Source organism: Gambusia affinis, linkage group LG24, assembly GCF_019740435.1.
Source record: "Gambusia affinis linkage group LG24, SWU_Gaff_1.0, whole genome shotgun sequence".
NCBI lineage: Eukaryota > Metazoa > Chordata > Actinopteri > Cyprinodontiformes > Poeciliidae > Gambusia > Gambusia affinis.
The window spans coordinates 10,935,557-10,957,868 of record NC_057891.1 but is presented as its reverse complement, the minus strand read 5'-3'; the positions used below and the strand labels follow the sequence as shown (position 1 = coordinate 10,957,868).

The 22,312-nt window shown below is 44.9% G+C and overlaps 1 protein-coding gene across 3 annotated transcripts in view; it reads right to left on the bottom strand.

Annotated features, from left to right (window-relative positions):
• The window catches only part of klf7a (Kruppel-like factor 7a), an 87,562-nt gene extending 75,448 nt beyond the window's left edge, over positions 1 to 12,114 (bottom strand). For 2 of the 3 annotated variants that reach the window (XM_044109780.1, XM_044109784.1), the window contains exons 1-2: positions 11,984 to 12,103; positions 10,827 to 10,882 (exon numbers count right to left, since the gene is read on the bottom strand). Coding sequence is in view for 2 of the 3 variants with exons in the window: in XM_044109784.1 (XP_043965719.1) it covers positions 10,827 to 10,832 (6 nt within the window). In the remaining variant the exon portion in view is untranslated. Of the gene's footprint in view, positions 1 to 10,826; positions 10,883 to 11,983 lie in introns of all 3 variants that reach the window. The other variant, XM_044109779.1, reaches the window with a different exon arrangement.
• Positions 12,115 to 22,312: the final 10,198 nt, after the last annotated feature.

Below are 22,312 nucleotides of genomic sequence, written 5' to 3'. Positions count from 1 at the left end.
CTAATGTAAAAACGCAACATATGCTCTTCAGGTGACAATCACCTCCAGTTTGTTTCTGTTCAGCCGGAGAACGCTTTGGCACTTTCACACATTTATCTGCTCTAAGCGTCTGTTTATTGGATTGGATGGGTTCGGAGCCACCTAGTGACGTCATAATATAGATCTGTGCATCATCTGCATAGTTATGGTAGCTAATCACATTTCCTGTTACAACCTGAGCCAGTGGGAGCATGTAGATATTAAGTAAGAGGAGTCCTAGGATTGAGCCTTGGGGTACCTCACGTGATTATGGTCAATGGCTATCTATGCTATTAATACAGCATAATATTGCATGTTTGGAAAGCTCTTCTCAATTTATTAGATGACTACACTAGATATCAGTAGAAAAAAAAGCACAATGTAATGTACAACATGTAATCGTTTCTTCCCTTTTCACCTTTATACAGATGACTTGACAATAAACTTTAAGCGACGGCAATCCCTTTTACGTGCAAAACGTAATTTGTCATAAAATGTCACGATTTGCTCTCAGTGAGTCAGCGAGCGGCTCCTCTCCTCGTAAAGCCATTTTTACAACATCATTCAACACTCAGCAAGAAATTATTTGCTCTGAAAGAAATCGGAACACATCAAAGACTGAGGCCGTAAATCACAAAATAACTCTCGCGCGCCTCAAAGATCACAGACTCAGAAGATTTATCGCTATATAAAAGCATCTCTGGACTGGATTGTCTTTTAAGTCCCTCTTAAAGCGTCTCCGCGCGACTCGTCTCTTAATAACGCCGTGGAAACGGACAGGGTCACAGCGCTGAATGAATTCAAACAGATTTTAGGAGTTTTACAAGGTCAGCAGTGCAGGAAGACTCACACACACACAAATTTGTGCCCATAAATCGAAGCACGTCGGCCTTGGAGCAGTAAAATCAGCAGTCTCTCCCCGTGTCTCTTTATCATTCCTTACAGAGTTGTCGCACACCTCAATACATTTGTCCTCCTGCCAGTTCTTCTTGCCTTTTGTATTTATTAAGGCAGCGTAAACCTTGAAAAAACTGTGCTCAGTCACACACACACAAAAAAAGAAACTACTTTTCAGTATTTTCTCAAACTTTTGCTACGTTTCGATTTTTATGGCATTGCAACTTTTTCCAAAGCGACAGTTGTGGATTTTTGACAGCACTGACTTGGAGGAGTAACTCAAAAGCCTGGAGGTCTAACAACACCCTTAACCTGAGTCGGATGGTGAGACAACAGCCACATTCCTGCAGTATAATTTCATTTAATCCAGCTCCTGCTGACCACCAGCCACAGAAATTGGCCAGCGTCGGACAAGTCAAGACCTCATTATTCCTGGTCAGTGTCAGGGATGCACCAATGCAGGAGGCGGTGAGGATGACATGGAAGCAGAGAGAGAGAGAGAGCATGCTAAGGGGATAGAGTGGGTGGCTGACAGTTGGAGAATAAGCTGGATTTTTTTCTTATATCGACCGTAAACTATTCTAACTATGAATCCCAACTTTATTCAATATAAAGTGGTTTACTCAACCAAGCTGCATCAAGTCTTTGGACTATTTCCTGTCCAAAGATTCCTGATTCCTAAAGCTACAGCCAAAAAAAAAAAGTACATTATAGAATCCATTTTAGAATCTCAAGGGAAAACCAGGTTTTGCCCAGGTTCAGGATAAGAGTCATCTTAGGGTTCATTCCCACCAGTCCTCTTCAGTCCAACTCCAGTCAATTTGCCTAGAAAGTCTGGTTTGTTTGGCGGGGAGTGAAAGTGCAATCGAACTCTGACGCCGATCGAAGACAAAGTTCATGTCTGTACAATCATAAAGAGACTTCGTGCATAGAATGTTTATACTTTCTATAAAACATATTAAAAGTAGAAAGTATGCAAGAGCCCTTAAAAAGACCAAACCAATGTTTGCCAAAGAGAACTTGCGGAATAATGTTCACTAGACAGATGAGAATGAAACAGAATGATGTGGGCATCAGAGGAGAGGAAATGTTTAGTGCCAACCTGCATCGTCCCAGGAAACATCATCATATCAACCATGAATCAGAAGGTGCTTGAGGAAAATCTGAGACCATCCGTAGAAATGTGGAAGCTGGACCGGAACTAGATCCTGCAATATCTCAATTGGCCAAAACATTTCAGTACATTCACCAAGGATTTGGTGAGAATGAAGAACTGGAAAGTCCTGGGCCTAGTCAAAGCTCAGATCTTGATCTCAATTAGGTGCTGTGAGCTGTATTAGCTGCACATGAGGAACGGGCAATCTTTCATTGGACGGATTTTAAAGATGTCTCTGAGAAGTACCAACGGCACTTGGTACTGTGTCCAATAGATAATAACTATCAGCTAGTTGTTAGCTAAGTAGCTAGCAGCTAGTCAGCTATTAGCATGCCATAGCTTTGGTTTGGCTTGCAAATATTCTCTCGTAGATAAGTTATAACACTTAAAGCTGTCAAGTGTAATTAAATCAACAAGAATATTTATTTTGATCAAACTGAATATCTAATCGTTATAATTGGCGTCGTTACAAAGTTAAGTGGATCTTAATGAGGCGCTTCTTTTGATCTCCCTTATAGCCGCAAATCAAAGTTACAGCAGGAACGGTTTTTATCACAGTCCCTTTGCCCCTCAAGCCCTCTTCCCTTCATTCCTTAGTTTCTATCTCACCCCGTCCCTCTCATCAACACTTAAACGTGTGCACTTTTATTTTTACAAGGACATATACAGGCGGGATGACAAACTGCCGGCAATTTCCCCGCCAGATTGTACTGCCGCATTCCTTGATAAGTGTTCGCGAAAGTGGTGAGCCTCCAATATCCGGCAGTTATCAATTTAAGATCCATCGTGGAAACTTCAGGGTTCTTTTGGTTATTTTTTTAATTTTAGGTATTGAACTTGCTTCCTTTCAACAATAAAGCTTCAACCTCTTCTTCAATATCTGCTTTGTTACCGAAAGTAAAAGAAAAGGTTACGATCGAAGGAAGGAATGGGGGGGGAAGGGAACGTGAGGGAGGGGTTTATCTATGAGTGGTACATGATATTTTCTTCACTTTAAGACTCTTGAGCTGCCAACATGATGGATAATGTTTTAGGGCCGATTCTCCTGGGAGTGATCTGTTGTCCGTACCATCAAGTGTGGAGAGCAGAGACAGAAAGAGAAAAAAGAAACTGACAGAGGGAGCAGAAGCAGTCCTCATTACAGACCAGCCTGCTGGGGGTTGACCAAACTGGGCCCCATTTCAAGCTGAAAGTTTAAAGAATTTCCCCCTCGTCTCTTTTCTACCAGAGCCTTTCTGTTCTTAAATAACAAAGACAAAAGACACACATGCATGCATCTTCGGCGCACACTCCGTGCCCTATCTCCGGCCTGTGGGAACTCATTATCTTCCCAGACGAGCAGCGCCACAAGTTGGTCTCCTGCCACCGTGTCGCTTTGTGACGCCGGGTTCAGATGTGTTGGTTGGGAGGAGACGGAAAGGCAGGGAACGGCGGACGCACAGGGTTTTTGCTTTTGGTCCTCTGGGCCTAGCTGGGTGCATCTGTAGAGGGTTCATTGAGCTGGGAGATTTATTAAGAAAGAAAACTCAATGCTAATCAGAAGTCATAAAAACCAACAAAAAGGACTCTAGAAGAGGTTAAATGAGACATTAAACTGACTAAACCACAGAATAAGTAATGTGATTTGTGAGCAGGGCATTCAAAAAAATCCCCAACCACCACGTAATTATTTGTTCCAATATTGTTATAAGGAAAGAATGAAACTTCTCAATCTTTTTCTAATTTTTTCTTCATGACTTTGTACTACAAAATTGCACGATTTTCAAATCACGTTTTACAAATTGTGTTCCACACGTCTGGGGGCAGGACTTCCTCCAAAGGAAGACATTTTTATTTGTCTAATAGAACGTTAGCAACAGCGTTAAGTCATCGATCCGAGGCAAATGCGAGTATTTCTATTGGTCAGCTTGTACGCAAAGTTCTTTTCTGATCCAGGTATTTCAAAATAACTTGAACTCTTTTGGGACAAGAACCAATGCAGTCATAACTGCTCCCATTTTCTTAAAGGGCCAGTACATGGTGAAGTTTTCTGATGAGGGCAACTGACTTACAAAACCTGGCAGGGAACACCAACAAAGTGGAAGCCAAAGTGGGCTTAGTGACGGAACATCTTTCCATCTGATGGAAAATGACTGAATAGATAAATACTGGGAGACATAGAAAGAATAGACCTGAAAAGAATAATCCAACAGGGTATATAAAACAGTAAACAATGTCCCACAGATGATGGGGCACAAAAATTTCGGCGGTTTTGAAAACATCTTTGAGACCCAGCTGTGAGGAGTAAGAGGCTTTTATAGCTTAAACTGAAAGGTCAAAGCTGATCTTGTGGATGAAAGGTGAAATCAGATGTGTGTGCGCGCAACATTTTCTTTACAGTCCTGAAACCCTAAAGATTTTCCCATTGCTACTTAATAACCCGATTTCGAATATGAACGGCGTTTTCTTGCTCTGTCCCTGTTGGTGGCACAAAGAATGTTTAAACCTTTTTTTTTTTTCTTTTTTTTTTGAAGTGGACAGTCCCTTGGAACTCGTATCAAGCCGGGTGTCTCAGGCGCATCGACGCCGTGACCCTGGATGGAGGTTAGCAGGTCACCCGCTCACCGCTGCTCCCTTGATCTACGAGGAAGCTCTCAAAAATAGGTCAGTGGCGTAAACTAAATCCAATAGGATATTGCTTTTCATTGATTTTTTTTTTTTTTTTTTACCCACCCCTGTTGGGTTCTGCAGGGGAGTGGTTTTCTTCTCCTTCACAGGGTGGCAGGTTGATGGGATCCAGCTGCTATTCATCACCACCAATCTGCAAGGTCCTTAAAGAGGAGCGGCTTCCCTGAATCAGATGCCAGATGGTTCCGCTTCTATTGTGGTACTCTCAGCTGTCAGTGCTGAATACCTTGTGTACTCTTTGTCCTGACTCATTTTCATCTCTTCCTTCCTCTCCAGTGAATCCACGCTGAACTCGCTCAGAACCAGACTCACCTGAGGAATCTGATTGTAGCTGCTCCGTTGGGCCTTGCGCCTGGGTGCTCACCCACCACTCAGCTGCTGCCTGTCTGCCCTGAATTACCTGCTGGAACTCTCCTATCTGGAAACCACCACACCCACAGTTGGAACCCCCTGTATCCTCCTCAGCTGACCTCAACCCGCAGACTGTAAGTCACCATCAGGTTCCCCCCAACATTCCCTTCATTTCTTCCCTCTTAACCGCTCGCCCCCTTTGCAGTTCCTCCGTTGATCCGGTCCCCCTCCCTGCTGTCGCAGATCGACGCCCCGCCCCTCTCTCCTGCACTTTCTACTGTTGAATAAATCCGTTAAAACTGTTTGGGTGTCCGTAGTTGTTGCTTGCCTTAGAGTCCTAGAAACATCGCATTATGACAGAACCATCTGGCCAATCGGACTCTGCAGCACAACTACGGACCGCTCTGTCTGAACAGGGCGTCCTCCTGGGCCGACACGACGCGCAATCAATGGTGTGCTGCATCAGCAGAACTCCATACTCCAGCACTTACACCAAATGACAAATCAGATTCAGATTTTGCAGGACAGGATTTCCCCCGCTAACCCAGCTCCGGCTCCGGCTCCTGTTCCAGCCCCTGCGCCTGCTCCTACTTCGGCTTCCTCCGCTCCTCCGCTGCCTCGTGACGTCATCATGCCCGTTCCCGAACAATACTCAGGTGAGCTGGGGAAAAGCAAGGGTTTTCTACTGCAATGTTCTCTAGCCTTTCGCCGCTCTCCCCGCTCATTTCCGGATGACGCCAGCAAGATTTCTTTTATTGTAGGACTGTTAAAGGATCGAGCACTTAGATGGGCGGAGACCATAGTGGACGAAGAGAACATCAGCTCTTTACTCTTTGATGATTTCATAGAACTCTTCAAACAGACTTTTTGTCCCAAACTTGGGGAAGAAGTTGCCTCTAAAAGAATTTGGGATTTAAGGCAGGGAAATAAGTCTGTGGCCGATTTTGCCGTTGAGTTTCGTACTCTGGGTACAGCGGCAGGTTGGAATGAACCAGCTCTTAAAGGAGCCTTCCAACATGCTCTGAATGAAAAATTAAAAGATGAGCTGGCTTGCCGAGACGAACCTGACTCCCTGGACGAATTAATTAACCTGGCCATCAAGATTGATAATCGACTTAGAACTAGATCCCGATCCTCAAATTCCCAGTCATCTCAGTTCTCCATTAGAAGGGGTTCTCCCAGCCCAGACACATCCAGTCCTTCTATCCAGAATGTACCCGAGCCTATGCAGTTAGGCCGAGCCCGGCTAACCCCAGAGGAACGGCAGCGCCGTTTAGCCTCTGGCTGTTGTCTTTACTGTGGCTCTCCTCAACATTTCATCTCAGCATGTCCTATTCGCCCAAACACCCTGGCCCGCCAGTAAGTATGGGGGTTCTGGCGGGCGAATCTAGAGAGAATAATTACCTCCAGCTAAATCTTCCTGCTATTCTCACCATTCAGCAGCATTCCTATCCCTTCCAAGCCTTGGTAGACTCCGGTTCAGAGCAGAATCTCATACACCCTGTTTTAGTTGAGAAATATCAGATCCAGGTCCAGGCCTTACCTTCTCTGGGTGGCTGCCTTAGATGGCAGTCCCATGGCCAACATTACCCATCAAACCTACCCAGTTTCCCTCCACGTCTCGGGCAACCACCAGGAGCTCATTCAATGCTTTGTGTTTCCTACTAAGGATGCCCCTCTGGTTCTTGGGTTCCCCTGGCTCCGCAAGCACAACCCCCACATTAACTGGGCTGATGCTCGCATCGACTCATGGAGTCCTTACTGTCTAAACCAATGCCTGCAATCTGCTAAACCGGCCCTGCCCTCTGAGCAATCCCAGCCTATTGGTGAACCTGATCTCACAAATATTCCCACTGAATACCATGATCTCCATCGGGTTTTCAGTAAAGATCTCGCCCAATCTCTCCCTCCACATCGTCCCTATGACTGCTGTATCGACCTCCTTCCAGGAGCCCCACTTCCTTCCAGCCGGTTATTTAACATCTCGAAACAAGAAAGGGAAACACTGGAGCAGTATATTAATGACTCACTTAAGGCTGGTCTCATTCGTCATTCATCTTCCCCCCTGGGCGCGGGATTCTTCTTCGTATCTAAGAAGGATAACTCTCTCCGGCCGTGTATTGATTATAGAGGTCTTAATCAAATCACCGTAAAAAACAAATATTCTCTCCCTTTATTGTCCTCAGTTTTTGAACCTGTTCACCAAGCCTCCATCTTCTCCAAGCTCGACCTGCGCAATGCGTATCATCTCATTCGCATTCGAGAGGGTGATGAATGGAAAACGGCATTCAAAACCCACTTTGGTCATTTTGAGTATCTGGTTATGCCCTTTGGCCTCTGCAATGCCCCCGCCACCTTTCAGAATTTGGTTAATGATGTCCTTCGGGACTATCTCAATGTGTTTGTTTTTGTCTATCTTGACGACATTCTTATCTTCTCCAACAGCATGGATGAGCACCGCCGGCATGTCAGATTGGTCCTCCAAAGGTTGCTGGAAAACCGGCTCTTTGTCAAGGCTGAGAAGTGTCAGTTTCATGTAACATCCATTACCTTTCTTGGCTTTGTGTTTGAGGGCGGGCAGGTGAAGACGGACCCGGCTAAGATCAAGGCTGTTGAGGAATGGCCGGTTCCGAACTCCAGAAAGCAACTCCAGCGCTTTCTGGGGTTCGCTAATTTCTACCGGCGGTTCATCCGAAACTTCAGTGTCATCGCAACCCCTCTGACCAGTCTGACCTCCACCAAACACCCATTCAGCTGGACCCCAGAGGCCGGACTTGCTTTTGTTGAGCTAAAGAGAAGGTTTGTGGATGCTCCCATTCTCATTCATCCTGACCCTTCTGCTCAATTTACAGTGGAGGTGGATGCATCTGAAACAGGTGTGGGGGCCATCCTGTCACAGCGCTCTCCCAAAGATGGCAAGCTCCACCCGTGTGCCTTCTTCTCTAAGAAGTTTTCCCCCACCGAAAGCAGGTATGACATTGGTGACCGGGAGCTCCTGGCCATCAAACTGGCCCTTGAGGAGTGGAGACACTGGCTTGAGGGTACTGAGCTCCCAGTCATTGTCTGGACAGACCATAAAAATCTGGCTTACCTTCAGTCCGCCAAACGCCTGAATCCACGCCAGTTCCGTTGGTCTCTCTTTTTCTCCCGTTTCAACCTCAATATCACCTATCGCCCGGGTTCCAAGAACACCAAGCCAGATGCCCTCTCCAGACTCCACTCTCCAGATGACCCTTCCGAGTCTCCCGGATCCATACTCCCAGCCTCCTGCACCATCGGGTCCCTTACCTGGGATGTGGAGAGAGCCATCCAAGAGGCTCTAACCACTGAACCAGACCCAGGAGGTGGTCCTCCCAACCGGCAGTATGTCCCCGCCTCTGTCCGGGGTCGAGCCATCCATTGGGCACACTCATCTGGCTTCTCCGGTCATCCTGGGGTAAGCCGTACAGTCGGCTTCCTGCGTCGTTACTTTTGGTGGCCCTCACTCAATAAAGATGTCGTTGAATATGTCTCTGCCTGTTCCACCTGTGCTAGGAACAAGACCTCACACCGCCCACCTTCTGGTCTGTTACAACCACTGTCCATTCCTAGTCGTCCCTGGTCCCACATCTCCCTAGATTTTGTTACTGGTCTCCCCACATCCAAACGGAAAAATGTCATCCTCACTATTATAGACCGTTTTTCCAAGGCTTGTCATTTGGTCGCCCTCACTAAACTCCCCTCGGCCGCCGAGACTGCAAAACTTCTCTTTCGCCACGTTTTTCGCCTCCATGGCATCCCTGCGGAGATTGTCTCCGACAGGGGGCCTCAGTTCTGTTCCCAGCTCTGGCGGAACTTCTGTTCTGTGCTCGGAGCCCGTCCGTGTTTGTCTTCGGGGTTCCATCCTCAAACTAATGGGCAATGTGAACGGCTTAACCAGGAACTGGAGAACACCCTGCGCTGCCTCTGCGCCTCCAACCCCACGTCTTGGAGTGTTCTCTTACCGTGGGTGGAGTACGCCCATAACACGCACATATCGTCTGCGACAGGGTTATCTCCATTCGAGGCGTCTCAAGGGTTCCAACCCTCCCTACTACCTACTTCCTTCCCAGATGCAGTCATTCCGTCTGTCAGACTTTACATGCAAAACTGTCAACGTATTTGGAACCAGACTAAGGCTGCCCTTCAATGAACGTCTGCTCAGAATAAGCGTCTAGCAGACAGGAAGCGAATTCCAGCCCCCACTTTCTCGCCCGGCCAGCGCGTTTGGTTGTCGTCAAAGAACTTCCCTTTAAAATCCTGTTCCCGCAAGCTGTCCCCCAGGTTTCTGGGTCTGTTCGTTGTTGACACCGTCCTTAGCCCTTCTGCTGTCCGCCTGAAGTTGCCTGCCCATTTCCGTGTCCACCCTGTGTTTCACGTTTCTCAGGTCAGACCCTACGTCTCTAGTCCTTTGTGCCCTCCGTCCGAGCCCCCTCCGCCCCCCCGGGTTGTTGATGGCCACCCGGTCTACACTGTTCGACGTATTGTGGATGTGCGTCCCCGTGGACGGGGTAAGCAGTACCTGGTGGACTGGGAGGGTTATGGCCCTGAGGACCGGTCCTGGGTTCCACGGTCCTTTATCCTGGATCCGACCCTCATTTCCTCTTTTGAGCGCTCCGCTGCGTCTTCCTCGGGTCGGCCGCCAGGTGGCATCCGTTGAGGGGGGGGTACTGTTGGGTTCTGCAGGGGAGTGGTTTTCTTCTCCTTCACAGGGTGGCAGGTTGATGGGATCCAGCTGCTATTCATCACCACCAATCTGCAAGGTCCTTAAAGAGGAGCGGCTTCCTGAATCAGATGCCAGATGGTTCCGCTTCTATTGTGGTACTCTCAGCTGTCAGTGCTGAATACCTCGTGTACTCTTTGTCCTGACTCATTTTCATCTCTTCCTTCCTCTCCAGTGAATCCACGCGGAACTCGCTCAGAACCAGACTCACCTGAGGAATCTGATTGTAGCTGCTCTGTTGGGCCTTGCGCCTGGGTGCGTCACACCCACCACTCAGCTGCTGCCTGTCCGCCCTGAATTACCTGCTGGAACTCTCCTATCTGGAAACCACCACACCCACAGTTGGAACCCCCCTGTATCCTCCTCAGCTGACCTCAACCCGCAGACTGTAAGTCACCATCAGGTTTCCCCCAACATTCCCTTCATTTCTTCCCTCTTAACCGCTCGCCCCTTTGCAGTTCCTCCGTTGATCCGGTCCCCCTCCCTGCTGTCGCAGATCGACGCCCCGCCACTCTCTCCTGCACTTTCTACTGTTGAATAAATCCGTTAAAACTGTTTGGGTGTCCGTAGTTGTTGCTTGCCTTAGAGTCCTAGAAACATCGCATTATGACAACCCCAGGATAATGCACATATTTCAGAGGATGGATAGGTCTGGATCTTTGTCCATGTGTGTGCATAAACAACTGATGGATATAAGCACTGATGATTAGTCGTTACAGTAGGTGTTGACAAATGCCTTCATCACAGCGGTATATGGAAACATAACTCCTCTCTGACATATAGGAGACATAATACTGTATAAGACAATAACTTAGAGCGAGTGTGGTATTATTACTGCACTGTGCTGTGCCGGGAGAGACACAGAGGAGAGTTATTTGTTAAATGCCACCACGACTGTACTGAGGTCTTAATTGGATTTCCTCTCACGGTCAAAACGCCCCCCCTCCAGTTTTTATGGGAGTGACCTCGAACTCTGTCACACGATCATACACACACCTGCATCCTTGGTCGGCAGTGGAGGCACGCAGATTTGGAGAAGCAGCGCTGTTATCCTGTTAAAAATACACAAAAAAAACAAAACAAAAGGAGAGCTTAGTACGATTTAGCTTGATGTGCAGCTGCCATCAAGGCATCTCTAAGAAATTTTATTCATTATTTTATTGTTCAGTTAAAAATGGCAATAAGTACATACTGGCATTTGATATGAAACTTTAAGTTATAAATAAGTAATAACTTTCAGTAAATTTGTGTTGTTAATGTTCATTTATTTGGTTAAAAACATGTTAAACTGTAGGGGTGGGGGCGGGACGCACAGGGTTGGGGGGGGCTGATATTTTATTCCACATGTCCCATTGTTGCCTATGGGGAAATATTAGCTGGCACACTTAAAGATCCAGGTGGAGCACTGTACCTTCATGGTTACAAGAAGTTTGGCCAGGAAGACAAATAATGTTTTATTTTGTTCATGAAGGATCCCATCTTGAGTTAACGCAGCCATTGAGGTACAGTTTTATTTAGTTTGTCTTATGTATGCAAATACTCTGACGGCATTTTTTAGGCACTATAAGACACATTGTCCACATAATACAATAAATGTCTGATGAAACCCAAGAACGACGTTGAGCCTCGACTGAAATCAAGAGGAGTAACATGATGTAAAATAGGCATAAAACTGTGCCGTCCATATGAATACATAAGAGCTGCATTTATACTCTGCAAATTATTTGTTTTTGTTTTTTTAAAATTAAAAAAACATTTTGGGTCTCTTAAAACACTTTCAACAATGTAGTTTCAGAAAAAAAATCAAAACCTAGTAAAAAAAAAAAAAAAATCATTCCGAACAGTTGCATTTACTTCTAAATAACCAAACGTATATTAAAAGCTGGAGAAGTCAATTTTGTCAAGTGAAAAAGCCTAGCCACTCTCCAAACATTTCCATGATGTATTTGTTATTCTGTGCAAATTGTTCACGCGGTTCTACAGACTGGAATGTGTGTAGGAGCCCTGAAAGTAAAATCTTTTGTCTGCTGACTTTGTTTCAGCTAAATTAGGTTCTCTGCCCCGTCGTTTCAGAAACAAACCTGTCCGCCTGTCTGCAGATGGCAGAGCTGAAACTAATCATCCTCGCCTACACATTCTGCCTTCATACATACTATTCTTCGTTGCTTTGCTCCTGCATGCAGGTCTTCAAACTCCCACTCCAGCTCCTGTTATACGTCTCGCTTTAGCCTGGATTCCTCCAGACCAGCAGATTTTCCGGGATGCGCCACTTCCTGAAAACCACAGGTGTGATAAATTGGTTCGTCTTCCTAATTAGACTTAATTAATGCTAACGAGGCTATCAACGTGGAATCGTGTGCGTCGGCAGTGTTTAATTACAGACTGCATAAATAAAGTGAAGCGTTACCATGAAGTCAGCATATTGTTGACTGTTTATATTTGGCCAACATAGATCCAGCCAGTGCGTTCATTTACATACATGATAAGGAAATTGCACTGCGTGGCTATTAGCATGTAAATAGACTCATTCAGCACGCGGCCCATTGAGGCAACAATCGTCCCTCTCAGAGAGCAGAAGAAATAAGCTCTTTCAGCGCCGTGGTGCGAGCTTTCAGATGGTTTAAATACATTTGAACGTGGCAGGCGGCTCTCCTCAGCAGTGAGGAAGTGAACAGTAGCCACTGTCACACAAATTATTTATTCCCTTGTTTTTTTTTGTTTTGTTGTTGTTGTTTTTTTTTTCTCCGCTCTTTCTTTTGTTCTTGCGTTGTACACGAGAGGCGGAATGTCACAATTAATATTCAGGGCCGGCTTTGTGCCAAGATCCCTGGAGGATTTTAGTGCCAGATGACGAGCAGGCTTCCAGGGGTCACCCGGCAATCCGGTCGCTCTCTGAACATGCGTCGGCTCTCGGCGGCTGCGACCTCATAACTACCGCTGCCATGATCTTGACCACCAATGTCACGCCTCGTCCTCATCTGCCACCTGTGGGAATCCTTCCTTGCTAACTTTTTTGCCTTCCTTTTTTTTCTTTTTTTTAACTCCAGGAGGCCATTCAGCTCATTTTCATCAGATTTCCCACAGGGAGAGGCCGTAACGTATAGCTGTGTCTATCCCTTGCCGCCGCTTAACTTGTGCACCCATAAGGGAAAATAACAATCTGTTTTCGTGACTTGTCAACTGCTGTCCTCGAGGGAGATGTAGTGTACCCATGGATTGTCCTTGAATTCTTTTGTGCAGAGCTGTTACATTTGGAATGAATGGTGGTTATAACTTTCATGCACCAGATCATGTTCCCCTGGGGCAAACCCTCCAAAATTTTGAAGCAAGTCTCTTAAGTTAGACACATAGGAGTTTATGTGTAATTGCAATAATATCGCCTTCGAAAAACTGAAGACATTCAGGTCATGCAGGGCATCCATTTGTTCACTTGATGAGCAGGAAAACACTCAGAAAGAGAATATGAGTAGAAATGCCGTGGGCAGGAAGAATCTCCAGTGGCAGTTGGATTTCTTAAGACTGTTGCTCTTTGCTCTCATGACCATCATGACATGATAAATACTTAAATATCCTGGCAGCACAGACGATATTCTACAGAATCATCAATCTAAAACATAAAACGCAAAGAGAACTTTTTTCATTTTATCCTGGCGCTCTCCGAGTTGACCTGGACAGTGAGTTGTACCGCACATTGACAGGAGTCTTCTGTCCAGAAGTGCCTGTGCTACATGTGTACTTTTTGCTTGTTTGTCTTGTGGATAGCATCTGTTAAACACACCCACTTCATTCCCTTTTGTCCTTCAAACATGACTCCTCCTATCTTCTCCGTGGCCTTCCTCTTCCTCCCAAATTCCCTCTGACTGAAAGGAAGCTCCCTGTGACCTCTTGTTATCTTCCTCCCATTCACGCCATGCCACGTGCCGCTCCCCTCGCCCCTTCCCGCTCCATTGGGCGGCAACAATAGAGAGACTATAGCCAAGATGGCAGCCACCCATCCTCCTGTCTGGGCCCGCTCTCCACCCCCGTGGGGCCAGTCGCGTATCGGCCCAGCCAATCTTAATGCACGTCTTCCGCGACAAATTGGCCAGTTTACTTAAGAGTCTGCTGTGGCCCATGAATATTTGATGTGGTCAGGGCTGTGGAGTGGAGGGATACAATGACGGGGGTCTTATCTTATTTAGCCAGACAGAGGGGGTCGAATCCTGGCCCGACCCAGAACACTCCGCTCCCTCTCCTGAGATCTAGAAGAGTCCAATCCTGGAGAAGATGAAAAACATTTTCTTCCCATTTTGCACCACACCTTTGAAGTACAAAAAGCGATGGTGTAGAAAAGGTACCAATGAGCGCCACTGGAAGAAGTCGCTCCTTTTCCCTCTCTTCCTGTGACTGACATTTTGGGGAAAATCGTACAATGGGCTTTTAACACGTTTAAAGGACCCGAGAGTAACACGACATACTCCAGCATGCTCCCTGGATCCACTGAAAGAAAAATGCTAATTTCCTTCCTTGTAGCAAAAAGAAAACATGCTCACTATTTCAAAGGAGCTCTGCCTCGCACCCCTTACATTTGGTGCGTCTTCTTTAGAGAAGCAAGAGCTTGATTGTAAAATCAAGAGGCATTGTTCAAGAGGAAATGTGGGCAGAAGTTTTCCCAATTACTTCTTCCTCCCCTTCTCTCCGTCCCCCTGGACTCAGGGGGTTGGTGGTATGATTTTAAAAAAAGTCCTCTCATATTGCCTCGGCTATGATGGCTAGTAATACTGTAGCCTCCAAATCAATGGAGCCTGTCCTAGATTTCGCTGCGGTCTCAACTCTCGCTCTATAAAGGGATCTGGAGGGCACTCTATATTTTTATTACCTGCAGAGAGAAATGGAGAGGCCAGAACCTGGATCTCATTTCTCTCTCTCTCTCTCTCTCTCTCTCTCACACACACACACACACCCATACATACACGCCTACACATTTATGTATTTACTGCATACCGATGCACATCAGTGCAAACTTGCATATCCTAAAAAGTCAACCTGCAAGCATGCAAATACTGCAAGAACGCACATATGTGAACATGTGAACTACAGCAAACACACCAGCTGTCCACTGGCTACCTGAGACCCCTCACGCCGTGGAATCAGGGACCCCAGCAAAGGCTGTCTCTCTTCATTAGAAGATGTGCACACACACAAACTAACACACACTCAGTCACACGATGCAAATGCCACAGTGGGTTGCGCTGACTGCTCTGCTGACTGTGCACATTGGGAGGCTGCAGCAGGAAAGGTTTCCAGAGAGAAGGGGGGATAAGAGGAAGGAAGGGGGTTGCGGGAGGGCAGGGATGAATTGTGCAGCACAGCAAGAAGCGTCCCAAAAGTTTGCGAAATGTAATAAACCATTTCTTTGCGTTGCAGCAGCAGTAATGATTTGGATCCGAGTGAGGCGAAAAAGATCACATCAGAAGACTTTGAACCACTTCTGAGGTGGCTGAGGTCATTCAGCAGAGATGTTCACAAGTCCAAGGCAAGTCTCAAGTCTTTAATCAGAGAAATTATGACTGATCAATACTACAGTTGAAAGCAGATATTTACAGGCATACAGATGTTGCTTTGACTTTCAACTAGTCTGCTTCTACTATCTGCTTTTTGTATTTTTGAGGAACACTCATCAGACACTGTGAGGACTTATGTACAATTCTTTGCAAAATACCAAAGTCTTAGATAAGCCACATAATTGACTTTTGGGCTTTGGGTGAAATGTGGGACAACCTAAAAAAAACAACAAAAAAAGAAAATTTATCATTTCTGTGTACTCAATGCCGTAATCATGTCTTCATTTTTCTTCCAAAAGCTTCTAGTAATTGTTGAAATGTTGGGCCATTCCTCCTGAGCTGGGATAACTGAGCAGGTATGTAGGCCACATCACTCACCTTTCCAGATCTGCCCACAAATGCTCTGCAGGACTGAGATCAGGTATCAGTGATGGCCATGCCAAAATTTCAAGTCTCTAACAAATTGGACTATTAAACTGTCAGACGGTTCTTCAGATGGATCCTTCCAGCACACAGCTATAATCAGCAACTACAACATCTCTGAAGACACGTATGTGAATTACAACATTGAATTTCCCTTCATAATTAATGAAATATTTTTGAGTTAGCTTGGATTTAAATAGGGTATCGTCCAACGACCTGATTTACTTTATTTTATCCGCTCAGTCACAGTGTAGCAAGAAAAACAATGACCGACGTCTGCAGTGGGTCAGTGAGCGTGTTGGTCGATGCCTTTAAACAAGCTACAATGAATCTGTCTCTTGTTCCTTACAGATACGAGCCAGATTGGCATCAGGGCACGGCAAAACCTCTGTCAGCTTGCCAGCTAATGGTACTCACCTCTTGGAGATCCGTGGGTTAAAGGTGAACGGTGGTCATCTGTCCCGCGAGTCCCTGCTTCCCATCTAAGAGATCGGCTCCAAGCCAGCGATACATCCAGCCAGCCTTCGTCAGCAGCTAATTAAATTTAATGCAATTCATTTCACCTTAATGTGCTTTTAATTGAATTACAGGGTCAGTCGTGGGGAGGGTTCAGGAAGGGGTGAGCAGGACAGAGAAGTAGTGGCTGTGAGGTGAGGTGAGGCGAGGCACCCAACAAACACACACCGCCTGCAAGAGTGTGAGCAAGGTAACCCTCTGATTCACTCAGAGCATGAGGAGAAAGACGAAAACGCGCAAGAAACGGATGAAAGCTTTCATAATGATGTGATTGTTTGTTTTCTGGAGTCAGCAGGATGCGGGCCCTGAGAGAAACTCTGCACATCTGTAACCAATGCGAAGGAGGAAGGAGGTGGGGGGACCAATAAGACTTTGATGTGCTGATAAGGAAGTTGCAGTGCCTAGGTATGGTTGGTGCGTTCGGGAGTAAAATAAGTGCGGGGAAGAAAGGCGGCACTCTGTGATAGCCGGAGAGAAAAGCAAAGATGAGAAGAACGAGAGAAGTGACGGGAATATGGCTAAGGTGGTGGTGGAGGAGGAGGTGGTGGGGGAGGGGGGGGGGGTGTTTGGTGCAGGGCTGTATTGTCTGAAGAGGAATATCCCGGGGGTTTGAAAGAAAAGCAGGAGCTGGTGCCTGGAACTTTTCACAGTCTTACATTCAAACTCAGAATTGAAAGGAAGAGCAGGAAAGATGCTTCTCACCGTGACCTGTTTATCCTGTTTGGAAAGACGGGGCCCTACATTTGACATCGCCCTTGGTATTCAACTCACTCAGTCAGCAAGATTAAATGGACGGATTTCAGAGAAGGAGGTCAATGTTTAATTTTTGGTTGAATTGATAAATAAATTACTGCCGGATCGATGGACTTTTAATCTGTGGCCGGTCTTGACGGGCAGCCAAGTCTTGCTCTCCGCCCACCATTTGCAGCCTGATTACCAATGAAACTTGTGTCCAACAGGGCTGACCATTCACCTGCGCTCACTTCAATGTACATTTAGCACGAAGAAGTACAAATATACACAACCCTGAAAGTTGTGAAGTGTCTCTTGAGACTGTGGGGGTGTACCTTCCAATGCAAATGCCCCTAAAATTATTCTTGGGGTGAGACAAATGAGTGGTAATTTTATGACGGATGCACAAATTTCTGTGAAGAGAAGCTCCTTCATATAATCATTTTTGAGTCTGAGTATAAGCACACACCCACTGAAAGAAACACAACTGGGAAAGTGTTTGGAGTCTGGCAGTGATCACCATTCCTCTTCATCTTCTTGCAGCAAATTTCCTTGAGGTTCATCTTTCTGTCTCAATAGGGTGTGACAACTTGATGTTAGCTGTGGTAATTGCAGATTCCAAACACCTGATTCCCAGGTAGGTGTACCTCCCCTGGTCTTCTTCTAACTAGTAGCTAAAGCTGATTTGGTGAGCTACTCTGCAGGTTTTCCTCAGGTCTACCTTGGTGATACTTGGCCCACTTTCCTTTGGTACACCTGTTAACAAGAAACTCTCCAACATTCCTACTTATCCTTTTCAGGCTAAACTATCTTAGTTATCTTCAGCTCAGTCGACCCACTTTTATTCTCTAATTGTCTTTAATACCTTTTTTTTGGTACAAGGTACTTTTTCATTGTGGTAGGAGTCAACGGGTAATGCAACAGACGGAAAGGTTGTAAGATAAAAGTCGTTTATCTTTGATAGGAAAGTTTAATTACGCAAGTAAATTACGTTTTCAGTTTAGTTGCAGTGCATTTACAGAGAACCTGTAAGTTATTTCCGTATCATCTACTGCGTAGTTATTTTAAAGTGAACTAATTAGATATTAGTGGGCGACGTTGTTGAACTTATAGGGTCCTTATAGAACTTTTGGGTCATTTCCCTGGGAAATGAAGGATGGCTAGAAGTACGTTTAGTTTACTTACCCAGAACTGACAGGACACTTTCCAGAACATTCAGCTTACTTATCTGGACCCTACATGTTAGTTTCCTCAAAGCTTAGAAGACATTTACTTGCTAATTCTAAAACATTTGTGGGAATTTTCTGGGACTTACAAGCTATAAATCTGGCATTTACAGGACTAACACAGTACTTTCTGTAAAAAAATTAAAAAAAAGAATTTTGTAATAAAACTGCTTTGAGTACTCTGCATGTCTCAGGAAAGTACGTTGTATGTTTTGACGTGCCATGCAGAATAAGCTGTAAAAAGTAATTGCATGGATGAGCTAGCTTGCAAAATACTGAGAAAGTTTCTGGCGATGAAAGCTACTCACTCAGAAACAAACCTCCATAAAAAGAAAACAATATTTATGGTTTATGAACCCTGCTTACTCACATTTTCCTGACACACTCTTGTGCATACCTGCACAAGAGATTAAAGGCAGTACTTTTTATAGAAAACTAAAGTACCATGATGACAAGATTAGCTCATAAACTAATATGGAGAATTTGTTATGTTTTGTCTTTGTGTACCCAATGAAACAAAGATATATGACGTTCTTTACTGAACTGCTTTACAAATACTAAGCCACTGAGATTTAATCTGCAGGTTAATAATTTCAGAATTCATAGCCACACTTTATTTTCATTTTTCCCAATAACACACTCTGAGTTACATACTTCTTCTCCCTGTCTAAACAAAACCTCGGGAAGGGAAAATGTAGGTGGAGACGTGGATTGATTTGTTCCTTCGCAGTGCCGGCAGTACAGCGCTACTTTCAATACAAATGAAATGAGCACAACTTCATGGAGCCACACAGCCATGTTTGGTTTAAAGGGGGGTCATCATCCATCAAGTGATGAATTGCATTTCCTACTGTGGTAACTGCTTTAGTGCCTTAATGCACTTTTGAAAACAATGGGGAACTTCGACCTTTGCAAACAGGCAGCAGGGAAAGCTGCTCTAAAATTAGGTTAGAGATACTTTTTAAAACAGCGCTGAAAAAAACTATGAAATCTTTGATTAGAATATTTGTTGTTATTGTTTTTTAAACAATCTTATTTAGACTAGTTTTACATTAAATTGTTTGAATATGATAGCTATATTACTTGAGGGTGATTACATGTTATTTATAAATATATATATATATATATATATATATATATATATATATATATATATATATATATATATATATAAATATATATATATATGTAAAAATATTCTGTTACAGCCGTCTCAAAACTGACAAATACCCAAGCTAATAGGATGTTCGGTATTCATTCATTTTAGGGTCTGTTGTTGTGTCAAGAAAATTTTGAACTGACAGACTGGACTGCCATGTGCCACTGTGGTCGAGCCAGAACACTCAAGGTACACGTTTGATTCACTCTTATCTTCCTTTAGATCGGATATCAAAGCTGAACACTTCTGACTTATTCATTTGTAAGAGAAAATGGTTTATATGAAAAAAAAAAAAAAAGTCAACATATTGTTTGTATGAAATCTTTGACAGCTGCGCGAAAGCAACTTAAGAATGAATCGAACATGAACTGGGAGTGTTCTGGCTGGACCACAGAGGCAGATATTGCCGTAGATCCATGAAAAAACATTTGTATAGCCGTCAAAGCGGCACATTTGTTTGCAAAACAACTGAAGTTATTGTATTGCAGGTGTGGAGTTTTATATGAAGGACCTTAAGACCTAGTTTTTATTTTGATAGTCGACTTCCACTTATTTCCACACAAATTGCATATTAGCTAAATATTTAGCTAGCAACCTAAATATTTAGTTATGTATTAAATGTGCAATTAGATAACAGCTTGCTAACTAATGTCTTGTTTCCACTGATTGGCACAACATAGGTTCAGTTCAGCAAGCCATTTTGTCTGTTTCCCTTATAAGAGTCCACACAACTGACCCGCACCACATCATTCCTGACCCTTCTTCAGTTTAGATCCATTTGAGTATGGTACGGTACGATTAGGGGGGCAGCAACTGGCATCACCCAACATTGATTAGGGCACAAAAGAGCATGAGACATACAAGTGTGCCACATTAGTCATTTGGATTTTGACCCGCCCGTCCAATGAGAGTCAAACGTGCGGCAGAAAAGCTGTCCAGAATACGGTGGTCCATAAAATAGCATACCGTACCGCTCCGTAGAAACAAGGCAGTGCGACACACTACTCAGCTTTGCTGCACAGTTGCAACCTTCTTGCCCCTTAAAGCTAGCTGACACAAACATGTTGACACCCAGGTCACCTCGGTTTAAGACTTGGCTACAGAAGCATATCCCAACCAGATAATGTCAAAATCAATACGGCAATGTCATCGGCGCTGCTTCAGGAGTAATAAGGCTTCCTCGCCACTCTCTAGAGCCAGGCACACACTTAAGTACCCTCTTATTGGCCACCTCCCGCTTCTTCGTCGTATCATCAAGCCCATCAGCAGGCTTAACCGGGCCGGGATCAATACAATGCAAGGGGTCATGGTGAACAGGGCGAGGCTCGTGACGCTCGTACTAATGCCGCCGCCTGCCCACTCTGCTACACTCATCACTGTCAAACCAACTGTCCCATGACTGTCCTTATCATTGCCGTCTTTGCCCCGGTCTAAGCTACTGACTGTCTCAGCGGCTGACCAACAGTTTAAATGATAACAAAGCAAAGGTCAATCCCTGTTGATACTGCCAAACCTTGAGGTACATAGGGGAAACGTTACTTCTGACATCCAGATGGGATCTTGTCAGATTAGAGCTGGTCTCGCCTTGCATCGTCCATTAGACCTCCTGGCTTAAAGGAGGGTCCACCCTCCCACCTCAGGTCTCTTCCATCCTAACCCCTCATTACAGCCAGTTTATCATGCCAAGAAGAAAGTGGCAAAAACAAATTAGTCCACGGAAGGGGAAAATAGCCCAGCATATCGATTCCCCCTTTTCATGCCAGAGTGGAGCACAGAAAATATTGGGCTATAAAAGGGAAACAAGGATATAAAGCCATTACGGTCCGCACTTAATTGATCCTACTTCCCATAACAAATTAATTGAGCGGAAAATGGCAGATGGCTTTGATGAATGTCATAAAAAAGGCTTGTCAGCAGGCCCGGTGTGTGCAACCTCTCACTGAAGGAGCTACTCAGGAACAGGCTTCTGGGAGTGCAGCGTGTGTTTCTTTGAGTACTTACATCCCAGTGATCCGGATGTTAATCACATTGACTTATTGACATCATTGCTAATTGTCTGCTGCTACTCCATTGACCTTTTTTTTTTTTTTTGTCCCCCTGCTTTCCTTAATGTCCGATTTCATTCCATAACTGCAGTTGCTGTTCAGGTGTTTGTTTGCCAGCGTGGGAGTGTGTCTGTGTGTGTTTGCTTCAGCGTGTGTTTATACTGACAAGCTGATGTCCCAGAAGCAGAACAAATGCTAATTTAATCAATTGGCTATAAATCCTACTGGCCGCTGACTCATGGGTCTGCTGCCCTGGGGACTCCGACAAAAAAACCTTACCAGTGCATTTTGCTTGGGGTACACACACTCTGATGCCAGCACGCACACACATCCAAGCATCCATCTTCCATTCTCATCTTTCTGTTTGCATCCCTGCAGCACAAGGAAGAGGAGCCACAGAGTACAAGCTGATATGCATATGTTGACATACTGAGATAATTGCTTTTTTTTTTTTTTTTTTTTTCGCCACCCAGTTTAAGTTCCTCAGCTGTCCTCGGGAACTTGGAAGACGTACAGAGCCAGACTACTACTTTTTCAGTTAAGATGTGTGGGGAAAAAAAATTCAAAGACGCTGATGAAGGCTTACTGAAAACAACAAAAAATGAGCTTGTTCCAGATTATTGTCTGGTTGGGACATCCAATTGTATTCAAACTACAAGTGTCTAGTTGGTGACTGGAGAGGAAGTTGAACAATTTGTTCTTGGATTTGACAGCCTCACTGATATTGGTTACAATCCTCCCAAATCTACAAACAGGTAGATTTGATTCGACTGGGGACCAGCATTGTAACATTTCTTCCATTTTCAGCTGCTGCGGTTCACTTTCTCACTGCATTGTG